General features: G+C 42.6%; 1 protein-coding gene across 2 annotated transcripts; it reads right to left on the reverse strand.

The window, feature by feature from the left end:
• Nucleotides 1-935: 935 nt before the first annotated feature.
• CYP2U1 (cytochrome P450 family 2 subfamily U member 1) lies at nt 936-12,453 on the reverse strand. 2 transcript variants are annotated; one of them, XM_068187422.1, is made up of 5 exons: nt 11,988-12,453; nt 6,038-6,670; nt 2,669-2,830; nt 1,533-1,700; nt 936-1,118 (listed from the first exon to the last, which is right to left on the reverse strand). In XM_068187422.1, the coding sequence occupies exons 1-5, from the start codon at nt 12,424-12,426 to the stop codon at nt 940-942; spliced, it is 1,581 nt and encodes a 526-aa protein (XP_068043523.1). In that variant the 5' UTR covers nt 12,427-12,453; the 3' UTR covers nt 936-939. The 2 variants fall into 2 exon arrangements, with proteins under 2 accessions (XP_068043523.1, XP_068043524.1); XM_068187423.1 differs by lacking the exon at nt 11,988-12,453 and adding an exon at nt 7,160-7,304.
• Nucleotides 12,454-12,734: the final 281 nt, after the last annotated feature.

The raw sequence follows: 12,734 nt of genomic DNA on the forward strand, positions 1-12,734 counted from the left end.
AACACCAGAGCACCAGCCTTGACTTCAGGACTACACATGTTGTGTTTTCCCCAGTGAGCAGCTGCTGGTCCCGTCCAGCCTGCAGCCACTGCTGCCATGAGGTAAACAATGAATGCCAAGAGGCAGCACAGATGTCTTGAATATGTTTGGCACCAGAGAGAACAGAGCTCTGCTGTTTCTTGTCAGAGAATTCTGCTCTTGTATTCTGAGATAAAACATCTGCATCCCGATGCTGCACACTCATTTCATGTTGAGAATATGGCATATTCAAGGATTCATTTGGCTTCAAATCCTGGCTTTTCCAACTTGGTACCTGCTTTTTTTATAGTGAGCCCTGAATCTCAAGGATATTTGGATCCAATCTACTACACCTATAAGTTAGTTGCAAAAAAGAATCCTCCAAGGTTAAAAGTAATGTCATTTGGTAATTTCCAAAAAGTATAAGTAATTATTTAAGCTCAGTTATAATCTTTCTTTTCACAGAAAATGCTAACAATTCATTAACACTTTTAATATTACATTATGTGCTTCACTCCTTTGGTAAAGGAAATATTTATGCGCTGCTTTCACAATTTTTTACAATTACTTTTTGCCAGAACAGTAACAAATGTTTTGGACCATTCTCCCATAATCAGCATTTGACAAACTGACCATAATCAACAGAGGTTAAGCCCACCAAGTTTTAATATCAAATTAAAAACTATGCTTGTCAGTTAATTTGTGGAATGCAACTGCTGACAGAAAAAAAAATAAAAAGTCTTCTTTCCAGAAGGCTAAATGGATAAATGGATCATTCTCACTGACTAGGAAAGCCTATGCAGTTGGGGTTATTTTCTGGAAAGAAAGTAACAAAATAAGCTGGAAATAATAAAAATAATTTTTAAAAAGCTGTATTTTAAAAGTGCAGTATTTCTTTGCTTAATCTTTTTTGACACTGTATCATTTCTTCAAAGCTATTATGTTGAATGGACATGGAGCTAAAGTTAGACCAAACCTTCCCTCCATAGATGGTTTTGCAGCATTTTCAGGGTACATAAAGGTAAAACTTTGCATAAGACTTGAAAAAATCAAGAACAGCTCCATTTTTGCCAACTGCTCTCCCATGCACACACGTTTACCTGAAGAACAGTTAGAAGAGAGGTATTACTGGCTTTATGCAGTTGAGCAGTTTGTTAACACACATGCAATTCCTGTGCTACCATAGTTCAAAAAAGGCTCAAACTACTGTTAAGCTATGACCTCTGAATCTCTGCCCTCCTGTATTTGAGTCTAAGCCATGCTCAGCTGTACTAGTTCATATTAACAATATTTACACCCACAGCAAAAGTAGTATCAAAGGACAATTCATAATTTCTGTCTGGCGACTGGCTATTTAGGAACCCAAACCATTTTGCAAGCCACCAACTGTGATAATAAATCTACTTATATAATTGGTCCTATGTGCAACTTTTACATCTCTCACCCCCAAGGCCCTACACTTGAAACACCACCACCCACCCACCCAGCTAATGACTCCATGTGGATTATCTTACCCATTCCAAAAGGAATGAATGACTCTTTCTTTATTAGCTGGCCATTTTCATCCAGAAATCTTGATGGTTGAAATTCATCTGGCTTCTCCCAAATGTTAGGATCCCTGTGTACTGACCACAGGTTGGGCACAATCACACTACCCTTAGGAATAGTATATCCCTGGAGCACTTTAAACAAAAGCAGAGACAGAAATGTGACAGAAAAGTTGCTAGAAGAAAACATGGGAAAAATAGCAGCAAAAAGACAACAAGAGGATGTCACAAAAAATTATATCGATCCCTAGCTGTGGGCTGCAAATGTAGCAAAAGCTGAAGGCAAAGGTGATCTCTGCTACCCTGCTTGAGTCAGAATCAAACAAGCCTGAGCAGCTGGAAAGACACCAAGTTTCACCAACAGCTTCTGCACAGAGAAGGAAGCAGCAGTTGCCAGAAATGCACTCTGCAGCACCCCAATACTGTGACCCACTTTCCTGCTGCTCCTGTGCTGTCACAGAGCCCCACCACAGTCAAAGGATGGATTTTGAACTGTTGCGACACAATGGTTTTGAAATTACTAGTCTCATTTCAGCTTGTTGCACCTCACTCTCCTGCAAATCAAAACATTTAGAAAAGCAGATCAATTCAGTAATAGGTTTAAAAGTAGAGTATTGCTCTTTCACACCAACTTTGGCCAGTGCTCAGCTATGTTTATGAAAACACATAGATGAGTTGGAAGACAATATTTCTTAATGTTTTCTGTACATGTGGAGGTCAGTGGTATAAGCCTTTAGCAAACCAATTACTCTAAACTGATGTTTTCAGACCTCTGTGTCAGAAAGCTAAGAACAGCTCTGCTGTTTCAGGTACAAAGGTGGAGTCTCAGCTGCCAGCTATGACTTAGCACACTAGTCAATACAAGCTGACCCCCAGAGGAAAAAAATCACTCGAGATTAGAAAAACTGCTGGATGTCAGGTCAGACATGCAGCTTACATAGAGAACTATGTCAAGGCCTCCTGCTCCCTATAAAGAGCATTTTACATATTTGTTTTACAGGTCTAATATGTAAATGAGGTCTCTATAAATTATCACTAGACGTCCCATCAGATTTTCAGCCCCAGAGGAAACTCTGTAGTAACAAGTGTCTAGAAATGCTTACCAGCAGTTTCTGAGGCCATTCGAGGAATAGAAAGGGGAACAACTGCAGTCATCCTCTGCACTTCCATAATGGTTGCCTCTGTGAAGGGCATTTGAGCCTTGTGAGCAAGAGAGGGAACTTTGTCACGTCCTAGAACTGCTTCAATTTCTGCATGAACTTTCTCTATTCAAAGGGAGCAAGAAAAATAAAGAAGTCAAAAGGCATAATATGTGAGAAGACATCATCTCAATTTCATCTGACTGCTTGCTTCACTGTTTACATAGATTTCTCAAAAATTACTTCAAGATGTGATTCCTAGCTGAAACAGCTATGCCAACATTAGCCTTAGGAACAGACTCAGCTAAGAAGAAAACGACCAAGCACAATCTTGACAACAGTCAAGAGTAAAGCTAGTGAGCTGACAGACATTGCTAGCACTTCAGTATTGGAAAAGTACAGGTAAACTCTTGTTGCTATTCCAAACTCCTAATCGTATTTTAGGAGTTTAATTACACAGTAATTTTAATGATGAAAACATCAAGCTTCTGCTCTGCAATTAAAAACTTGATTCGTAAGAGAACTGCGTGCAGTGTGTGCCTGAGCGTGAAGAGGTGGGAAAGTTGTTTATGCAGTTGCTTTAGATACTTCATTCTGGAGCAGGAATTCTGGTGCTGTTACTGCAAGCATTGAAGCCATTTAACTCGTTCTTGCCATTTCCTACTTTCTATTCACAGAACCTAAACTCAGCTATTTCCCCCAAAAGCAGGAGCAGATGCCCCTTTCCCACACAGCCCTTATGCAAAGTCAAAAAAGTTAATGAGCTTATCAACTTTCTCATTCATGGGGAGCAAAAAATATCAAATTATTTGCTTGCCCCTTTCATTTCACTAAAGGCTCAGCATACAAGTAATTCTCTTTATAGACGTTTCCAAGATTCAGGATTTACTTCACCTACGTACATAGAGGATGATGTGCCTTTTCTTGCAGGTAACTTGCAATCTGGCTACACCACAAAAGACAATCTTGAAAAAGGAGACCTCTAAACCAACCCTTATTCAAAAATAATAGAAGTCAGTTTTCATTTTTTACCCTTTATATCGTGCATACTTTGTGGTAGTTCCGCTTGCCTTTTCCAACCAGGCTGCTGATGCTCTGAGTTTTTGCTCTTTTCTCTCCTTAGCAGTGATACAAGATTAAATAAAAGCTCAATGCAAAAAAACTGCCCCAGTTTCCCGAGCAGCATCCCCAAGTGCTGCCTGAAATGTGTCTAAGGAGCCGCTGCTGCCACCTACTGGGTTTGCCCCAGAAGAAAAGCTCATACATGGGGAACATTAAAAACCACAAAAAATACAGCAAGAGATGTGCTGACAGAGTGGCTCTCCAGTAACTTCTTTGTGGGGGTTTGCTACTTTTATTATCATAGCCCTATATTCAGGCATGTATGTTCACAGTAATCTAAACATATAAATAAAGTTTTCAATATATTAAAAAAATAAAATAATGAGACTGTCTCATACCAAATGTCACACCAGTGCTTTATCTGAACAACTCATTTGTTCAGAGTTTCTAAAAATATGAGAAACTATATAGACAGCTGCCAAACTGCTGCTCACATTACCAGCTGCAAAATGTAAACTCTAGTAGGCTCTGCAACAGCATGTTAGTTGAACTGCTCCACAACTTTTCATACATTTAAAAATCTCAATGATCTTCAGTAGTCAAAGACCAAAACAAAGTCAGGGAACAGAACAAACCAAATACTCCCCAAGGCTTCACAATATTGTCCATCCACATCATTCTCTATTTCCATGTAAAAAGCAAAACTGTTTTCCAAAGAGAAAAATACTTTTTTTTCCTCTGATAGCCCTTAGTTTTCTTTCCATAACTGCAAGCAACTTTTACTACTTTTAAAGGATACACAATTCAGGTATTTTCTCTAGGGAGGAAATACATTTAAGAGAAATGTATTACCAGGAATTAAAAAAAGGGGCCCATACATAGCTTCAAGGCAATCAGGACACAAGGAATGGGATACTAAAAGTGATACAGTCTGGACTACTGATTATATTTCGATTACTTGACAAGAGCCACAGCATAAGGGGAGATCAGAGAGAGGTAATAAAATTGTTAGAGATCAGCAGAAAAGTGAAAATTGACTAGTACATACACATACAGTACCAGGCAGAAGGAAAAAAGGTTAAAAAAACAAACACAAAACTCCTGTGGATTCCATTTGTGTAGCACAGAATACATCTAATCCACGTAACTGTATATCAAGTCAAGCAGTGATAACACATGCCATTAAAACAGAAGAATATGCCTATGGCAATAAAGTTTACTTTACATTTGTCCCCAGTGAACTCTCTCTCCCATGTACTGAACTGGTGCCCTGTTTTGCAGTTTGTTTGACTTTGTGCAATAAACTATGATCTTGACCTATTTAAGGAGATTTTTCCAAAGAGATCCAATTCAGGGTAGATGAGACTACTACCAGTCATGACCCACTCAGTTTTGAAAAATTCCAAAACCAGAGATTTTGTTAACTCTCAGGGCAACCTATGTCACTCCTTTGCCATACTGACAGGGCAATTTCTTTTCCTGGTATCTGATCAGAATTTTCTTGTTGTAGGTTGTTTCCACTGCTTCCCTTCCCTCCGCTGCACACCTCAGGGGAAACTGCCTCCATCTTCTTGGCATCTTTTGATCAGACAGCTGTAGATAGCATAAGGTTTCCTCTCAGTCATCCTTCCCTAAGACTGAACAAGACCAATTTGTTCTGCCTCTGTTTTTGTCCCCTCCATCCCTCATCATCAGCAACCCACCCAACTGCCCTAAGCACTCAAGACTGACAGGGAGAGGCCCTCTAACAACACTGGCAGCTGGTGCTGTGCATTTGTGCAAGTTCAGTTTGCTTAAGCTGTCTCTGATTTGATCTTCCTCTAGAGTAGCTAGTGTTCTACTTCCCCAGACTCTGCTGCCAGGCTCAAGAACCACCCTGCTCAGGAAGCCATAAAAGCAGACCTTAGCACTATGGTCTTCACACATCTTCTATCACTACTACATACCTAGAATGTCACAACTGCCAAAGTTTTTCAAACATACTAAAGTTCCCTAGAATTGCTTGGGAAAGATAAAGTTGTCCCATACCAGAAGAAACTTACAGATTAAAGCGCCATTTAGCACTTAATATATAGCATTAACCCAGAAATCATCATAGAACAGCAGGCTAGAAGATGCCTGATTACATACCAGCCTTTCAAATCACACATACAACACGAACTGTTGGTTCTCCAAATGATTTCTTCACTGTCACTGCTTGCTTCTGTTTCCAAGCATTCATCTGGAGCTTTAAAGTCTGGAATAAATCACCTAGAATAAAAGTAATCTTACCTTGTACTTCAGGGTAAAGAGACATGTAAAGCAGGCACCACAGCAATGTGTTGGAAGTAGTATCTGTGCCCGCGATGAAGAGATCACCAATGATAAAAAAAAGGTAATCATCATTAAAACTGCTCTCCTTGTTGTTCTTCTCTTCTTCCGCGTGGATGAAGTACATATCAATGAAGTCCCTGGGATTTGCTGCATCCAGTGTATCCCTGTGCTGGGCAATTATTCTCTTCAGAAAAGCAGTAATGTCTAACTCAGTTTGCCGAAGCTCCCGGAAAGGCCCAAAGGGAAGGTAGTAGAGCCAAGGGCAGATGTTGACCAGGATCATGTAGCTGTTCACGCTCAGCTCCAGGGCGCGGGCCATGTTCTTCAGCATCGTCTTGAACTCATCATCCTCATAGTTAAAACGCTTGCCAAAAGCCATGGAACAGATAACATTGGACACCGCATTGCGAATGATTGGGAAGGGATTAAATGAATCCTTTCCATGCTTCAGCATTTCCTCCTTTACAAATTTCAGCTCCTCTATGATTTTAGGCTCTAAGCTGTGTCTCCCTACTCCAAAATGACGCAGTGTTGAGAGAGAGAATTTCCTCTGTTGCTTCCAGACAGGGCCATAAGGCGCAAAAATAACACCTGAAAGAAAAAAAGAGAGACTGAAACCAAAATGCCCAATTTTCAATTAGAAATAGTTTAGCTATGCCTGCAACCCAAAAGCCAGAAGAGAAGGAAATGATGCACAGCAAATCTCTCTCAAGCACCTGGTCTAGGAGCTAAAGGAAAAACACAAGGTTCCTTATTATAACTTTTGGAAATCCTGTCCCTCCTTTTCCTCATCACTGAAACAAATATTGAAGTTACATCACTAGTTTCATTAGACTTTGCAAGACACAAATAGACAGAGAAGAGGGAACAGTTAGTCTGGGATATATGTTAGATATAGTCTTTTCTCCCAATGTCCTGAGACTGAACTTCTTCAGCAAGGCATAACAGAAGACATTAAAACACAAACTGATTTGCATTTTACCCCTTTTGTTTTATACAAACTTCTCAATACTTTTTGCAAGTATGTCTATTACAAGTGAGCTTTATCTTGAAGTTATAATAAAAATACAGGATACTCACACTGTAAGAAAACTGGGAAGGTGAAGACAGGTTCAGAAACACTTGGCAAAACCCTGCTTGATATGCATCTCAACACTTTTGATGCCCCTAGGCACTTGTTCTGCATGATTGTGTCATTATGAAACACCATTTAAATTAAATCCCTATTATTCACTTTCAAACAGAAACATCTCTTATGTTGAATTAAAAGACCACACCAAAGACACCACAGGGTAACAAATACACAACCTGCAATTTCTAATGTACTCCATGGTTAACCTCAGAAAGTTTAGTCATCAAACATTATCTAGTTCTAGATTTTTTTTCTTCTAGTAAAATGACACCGATTTTTGTTTCCAGAAAAAAAAAGTTACTTTGTAAAAGCAACATCAATTCTTCTGTCAACTGCAAACCTTAAAGTTGAATTTAAAAGGAGAAATGGCCATGAGAAAATAGAAGTACTACATAAGTACTAGAAGATGCACCATGTTTCAATACTTTACTTACATTTCTATTACAAATGAACATTTCTATTAAAATTCCTAGCCCTTAATGCTAAAAGAATACTAACACCTAGCTGACCTAGCTTAAAATGTCCTAAACAACATTAGGAAGAGTCAGGACAAGCTCAGAATCAGCTGAATTTCATCTTCTCTGCATGAAGACATTCCTCAGGCAATCTATTCAAATGCCCACTTCCTGGCCCTTCATAAAACAGAACCAAAACTTTCCAGATTTCCTCTCTCAACTGTTTCCTGTTAGCACTGGTGTCCTCAAGTAGGTTAAGTGAAAAAACAGGAGTATTTGGGGCTGAATTTGGCCAAGAACCAACCTGGGTTGAATTTGGCCAAGAACCCTGGGTTCCAGGGCTTGTGGCTGGGTTGCAAAAGAAACATGGATTTCTTGGAACAAAACAAAGTTATCACTATTTCTATCCTGCAACAAATATCTCCAAAGCAGGCTACGCATCCACAGTCTCTTCCTTCTTTTTTTTTTTTTTTTTGGTTAGGAAAATTAGTTTTAGGATCTAAATACTTTCACAAAAGAAAACAGATCTATTGTCTTGAATGTAAAAGAGACTTGCCTAGGACCACGGGAAAGCTAACACCAACAACAAACCTCGCCACACGCAGTGAGCCTCTCCAGCGGTCCTGCAGAGAGCATGGGTGTTTTCTGATGTCCCTGAACCCCAAACTGCTGCGGAATACTGACAACTGATTTGTAAATTGGGAAAGAATTACACAGAAGACAGATTAAAGAAGAAGAAAAGCATAAAGACAGAACAAAAGAAGTAAGAGAAGAAAGCAAACTCTCAACTGTATCCCTACCAAGCTACAATAATGGAATAGTCCTTTGTTTATTTCAGAGAAAATCTGCCTGCCCTAAAAAGCCAAATTACTCAGCACAGACATCCCTACTCTTAAAAAAAACCCCAAACAACAAAAACAGCCTCCCCTGTAAACAAAATTAAAGCAAAGCAAAACAAAACAAACAACAACAAAAAAACCCTGAAGGACATACAATAATAAATTCTGAAGCAACAATAACCAGGACTTCATGATCGCTACAGAGGCCTAATTCTAAGAGCTGATAATGAAACCCTTTTAATACAACCAACAAACTCACAAAACCAGAGAGTTCATTTTATTCCCCCTTTTTACACAAAAGAATTCAAATCCTCACAAGAAGCAAAGGCTTACTTACTCCTCCATCCCCTGCATTTTTTACTGCTAGCTCTAGTGCTGCTACAATACTGGGAACATTGATAAACACAGCACTCATGACATTTAATAACATTCAACTTCTGTATTGTCAGATGTCCATCCCCTGCATTTTTTACTGCTAGCTCTAGTGCTGCTACAATACTGGGAACATTGATAAACACAGCACTCATGACATTTAATAACATTCAACTTCTGTATTGTCAGATGTCTACATGTGGATATGTACAGTGGCAGACAACCACTCTGACTCCATGTACTCTGCAGATTCAGTCTTTGCTACCTCTTGTAGCTATAGAATACAAAAAACCAAAATCCTAAAATTAAACCACAAAAATGTCTGTTTTTCCCCAGTCTACTACGTCTCTTTCTGCAGACATATGTTATGATTAATTAAAAATTAAGAATTGACTACTACCTTCTCCTTAAGTTATGGCACTTTCTATGCAGCCAAGGCAGCCTCCCTCACTTACTAATCAAGTTGCTGAAATGTAGTGTTTGCCATTTCTGATACTTCTATCTGCTCTCCCCAGGCACAACTATTTTCTTTGCATCTTACATGCAATAGAACCACACAACTGAAATAAGCCCCTCTTTCTTCCATACCATACCTAGCAGGGCAGCTCAAGGTAAAGACAAAACTATACCAGTAAATGTAGCTTAGAAGAAAATATCTCTGTAAGTTCATACCACAATAGCTCACTTACAGAATGAAGGAACCTAAAGAACCCAAGGACATGCAGGAACCCAAAATGGATACTAAACCTCCCAGAGCTGTAGAACCCAAATTGTGAGTGGTAGATCTGAAGTTACCCATCATCTTGCCCTTACTGTTTCTTTTCCTAGTACATACTAGCATAACTGCTGCTGTCCTGACCTGCAGAAATATCTCACCCACAAACTCCTGAAATTATCTCCCAAACCAATCTTAAGAGGCCTTCCGTTTGAGTGCTATAACCCATCTGCCTCCCCCATGAACCACAGACGAAAAAAGCAACACTCATTAGCATGAACGCAGCATCGCAGAGGCTCAGTCATCTCCTCATGCCACCACTAAACCCAAGGCAGCACAGGGATAGCATCTGCAACTTCCACTGGCATTTGGAGAACCAGCTTGCAGGGAGCAGTGGCCCCACTGCCCATATTCACCCTTTGTGCACTCAGAACACAGCATCACCCTTGTGGTTCACTCTACAATATTCCTACATCTGTGGCAATGCAGCATGCTGCTAACATGAGCGCTATGGAACAGCTGGGGATGTTTTATGGTCTGCTGGGCAGCCCTGATGCTGCAGTCCTCATGCTCGAGCACAGCTATGGTGACCTTCCAGATAAAACCAAACCCAGAGCAACACAATGTTCTTGCCACAGTGCAACACAGACAGGCACCATCCCTGGGCTTGCTTGCAGCATGCTCTGGCCATGGAACACAGGTTCCTGGTACATTCAACTCTCCTGGAGCACCCACTGGTGGAAGCTGCCAACTGTCCTGGCTACTCTTTGCTTCACCATATTCAAAAGAGGTCTGTCAGAGAACAAGAAACATATGAAATTCATGGCATTCAAGGAAAAAGAAATATACCGTGAGCCTGAACATGAGGTTTTACAGCACTGCTAAAATTATCTAACTCCTCTTCCCCTTTCCTCCTCCAGTTCTTGCTGAAGTACTGTACCTAAAAATACTCACACATGATAACAACATGCCAGTAAGATCTGTATTGGAACAATATCATTAAACCAACACAATACATCTTTTTTTTTTCTTTAAACTGATTTTAGCAACGGTACCTGATAGCATTTTAATAAACATGATCTAGCTCTCTCACTTTCTTGTCTCTTTACTAGGGCAATTCTGGAATAGGAAAAAAAAAAAAGAAAATAAAAAGAGATAAATGTTTCATGCACTTAAAAATCAGATTTTCCTAACCTTGGAAAAAATAAAAAAAGGTAAGTTTCACAACAAGCTAGCACACTAACAAGCCTTCTGGGGTCCACCTCTTAAACTGAAAAAGGGTAAGTATATTTCCATAAACACTGAGATCAGTAATGACCTAAAAACTAAACATGAAGAAATTCTACCTGCAGTATTGTCAGCATGTGTCTAAACCCTTCATGCCTTTTTCCTGCAAAAGCTAGTAACTCTCCTTTGGACTCTTAAAAGAAACCCAAAAGACAACCAAACCCAAACATGCTCAGTAAGTTTTGACAAGCAGAATAACACACTTGCAAATATTTCAGCAACAGTAGCCTGGGCACAGGCAGCGCAGACTGCACAGCCACGGGACTCCACAGAAGCCTGATCTCTGCCACCGCTACCTTGGTAAGAACTGGGGAATCGCTCAGTTTCATACCACTGCCCAAGTACTCGAAATTTCTTCCCTCACACAGCCAAAATTAGAAAGCCCCCAGGTGACAGACCATCTGTGCCTTAAACCCCTGCACAGATGCCAGTCACAGAAACAATGAGGTTGGGAAAGGCCTCTGATATTGATTCCAACCCATGACCGAACACCACCTTGTCAACGGGACCATGGCGCTGGGTGCCACATCCAGCCCTTCCATAAACACCTCCAGGCACGGTGATTCCACCGTCCCCCTGTGCAGTCCATCCCACTGTCAAACCACCCTTTCTGTGAAGAAATTCCTCCTAATGCCCAACTTAAAGTTCCCCTGGTGCAACTTGTGGCCATTTCCTCTTGTCCTACCCCTTATTACCCGGGAGACCAACCCCGCCCTGGCTACAAGCCCTTTTCAGGCAGTTGGGGCGAGAGATAAAAAGCCTCCCCTGAGCCTCCTGTCCTCCAGCCTAACCCAGCCCAGCAGCTCCTCAGTCCCTTTACTGTGCACAGAGCTAAAGGGATCAGGCACTTCAGTCACCCAGAGATGCTCTGTGGTGCACGGCACAGCACCGCCAACTTCGCGGGGATGCTGCACCTCAAGGCAGGGCGAGGGACACACGTGAGGAGCAAAAAGCAAGTAAATAGTTCAGTCCACAATTCGTGGGGAGTATTTATAAATTTCGGCAGAGCAGCCATGGTCCGAGCAGCCCCCGCTCCGCGTCGCTCCTAAGCATCACCGGGCGTGCGGCAGCTCCCCGGGCGGGACTCGGGGAGCCCCCGGGCGCTTACCCTTGTGGTGGGTGATCATGAGGACGATGGGCACGGAGGGCCGGTCGCTGAACACCTCCGCCTTCTGCACCAGCGCCTCCCGCACCGCCCCGAAAGTGTTGAGGATGATGAATGGGCGGTTGCCCACGAAGAGCCGGAAGATGCTGCCGTACAGCTTGGTGAGGCCGGTGAGGAAGACATGGGGCGAAAAGGCGGGGGAGAGCCGGTCGCCCTTCACATCCACCGCCCACCTGCGCAGCAGCGGAGGCGGCAGAAGGGCGAAGGCGAAGTTGCCCACGAGCGGCCAGGGCGCGGGGCCCGGCGGCAGCCCCGACAGCGCCCGCGGCCGCCGCCGCAGCAGCCAGTAGCAGCCGAGCCAGCACAGGGCCACCAGCAGCAGCTCGGTGGCCGTGGGCGGCCGCAGCAGCCACGTCCGAGCTTCCGCGCTCGTCCCCGCCATCTCCCCGGGCAGCGGGACGGGCGGCCTCGCCTCGCCTCGCCGGCGGCGCGTAGCGGTTTAAGATGGCGGGGGCGGGCGGGAGGCGCGGCCGGCGGCGCCCTGACCCCGGCCCGCCGGGCCTGTGGGCGGGGAGCGGGGCCCGGCCCCGACACCGCCCCCGGCAGGGCGTGACGGAGCCAAGTTTATAAAGGATTAAACAAAAACCCACATGTCCTGCTCGTGTAAAAAAAACCCAAAAAAACAGTAACAACAAAAAAGTGAGCACGCCTCTCCACCCCACGCAGGACTTGCTTTCAAACGCTCCTTAC

The sequence above is a fragment of the Anomalospiza imberbis genome, chromosome 4, assembly GCF_031753505.1.
Source record: "Anomalospiza imberbis isolate Cuckoo-Finch-1a 21T00152 chromosome 4, ASM3175350v1, whole genome shotgun sequence".
Classification (NCBI taxonomy): domain Eukaryota; kingdom Metazoa; phylum Chordata; class Aves; order Passeriformes; family Viduidae; genus Anomalospiza; species Anomalospiza imberbis.

Excerpts from the sequence above, each read along its gene's own strand:
- CYP2U1 (XM_068187422.1), bottom strand. The coding sequence starts at position 12,426 with ATGGCGGGGACGAGCGCGGAAGCTCGGACGTGGCTGCTGCGGCCGCCC. Across the intron at positions 2,831-6,037 it reads TCTTTACCCTGAAGTACAAG|AGAAAGTTCATGCAGAAATT; the intron begins GTAAGATTACTT and ends CCCTTTGAATAG. Across the intron at positions 1,701-2,668 it reads AATGGCCTCAGAAACTGCTG|TGCTCCAGGGATATACTATT; the intron begins GTAAGCATTTCT and ends TTTTGTTTAAAG.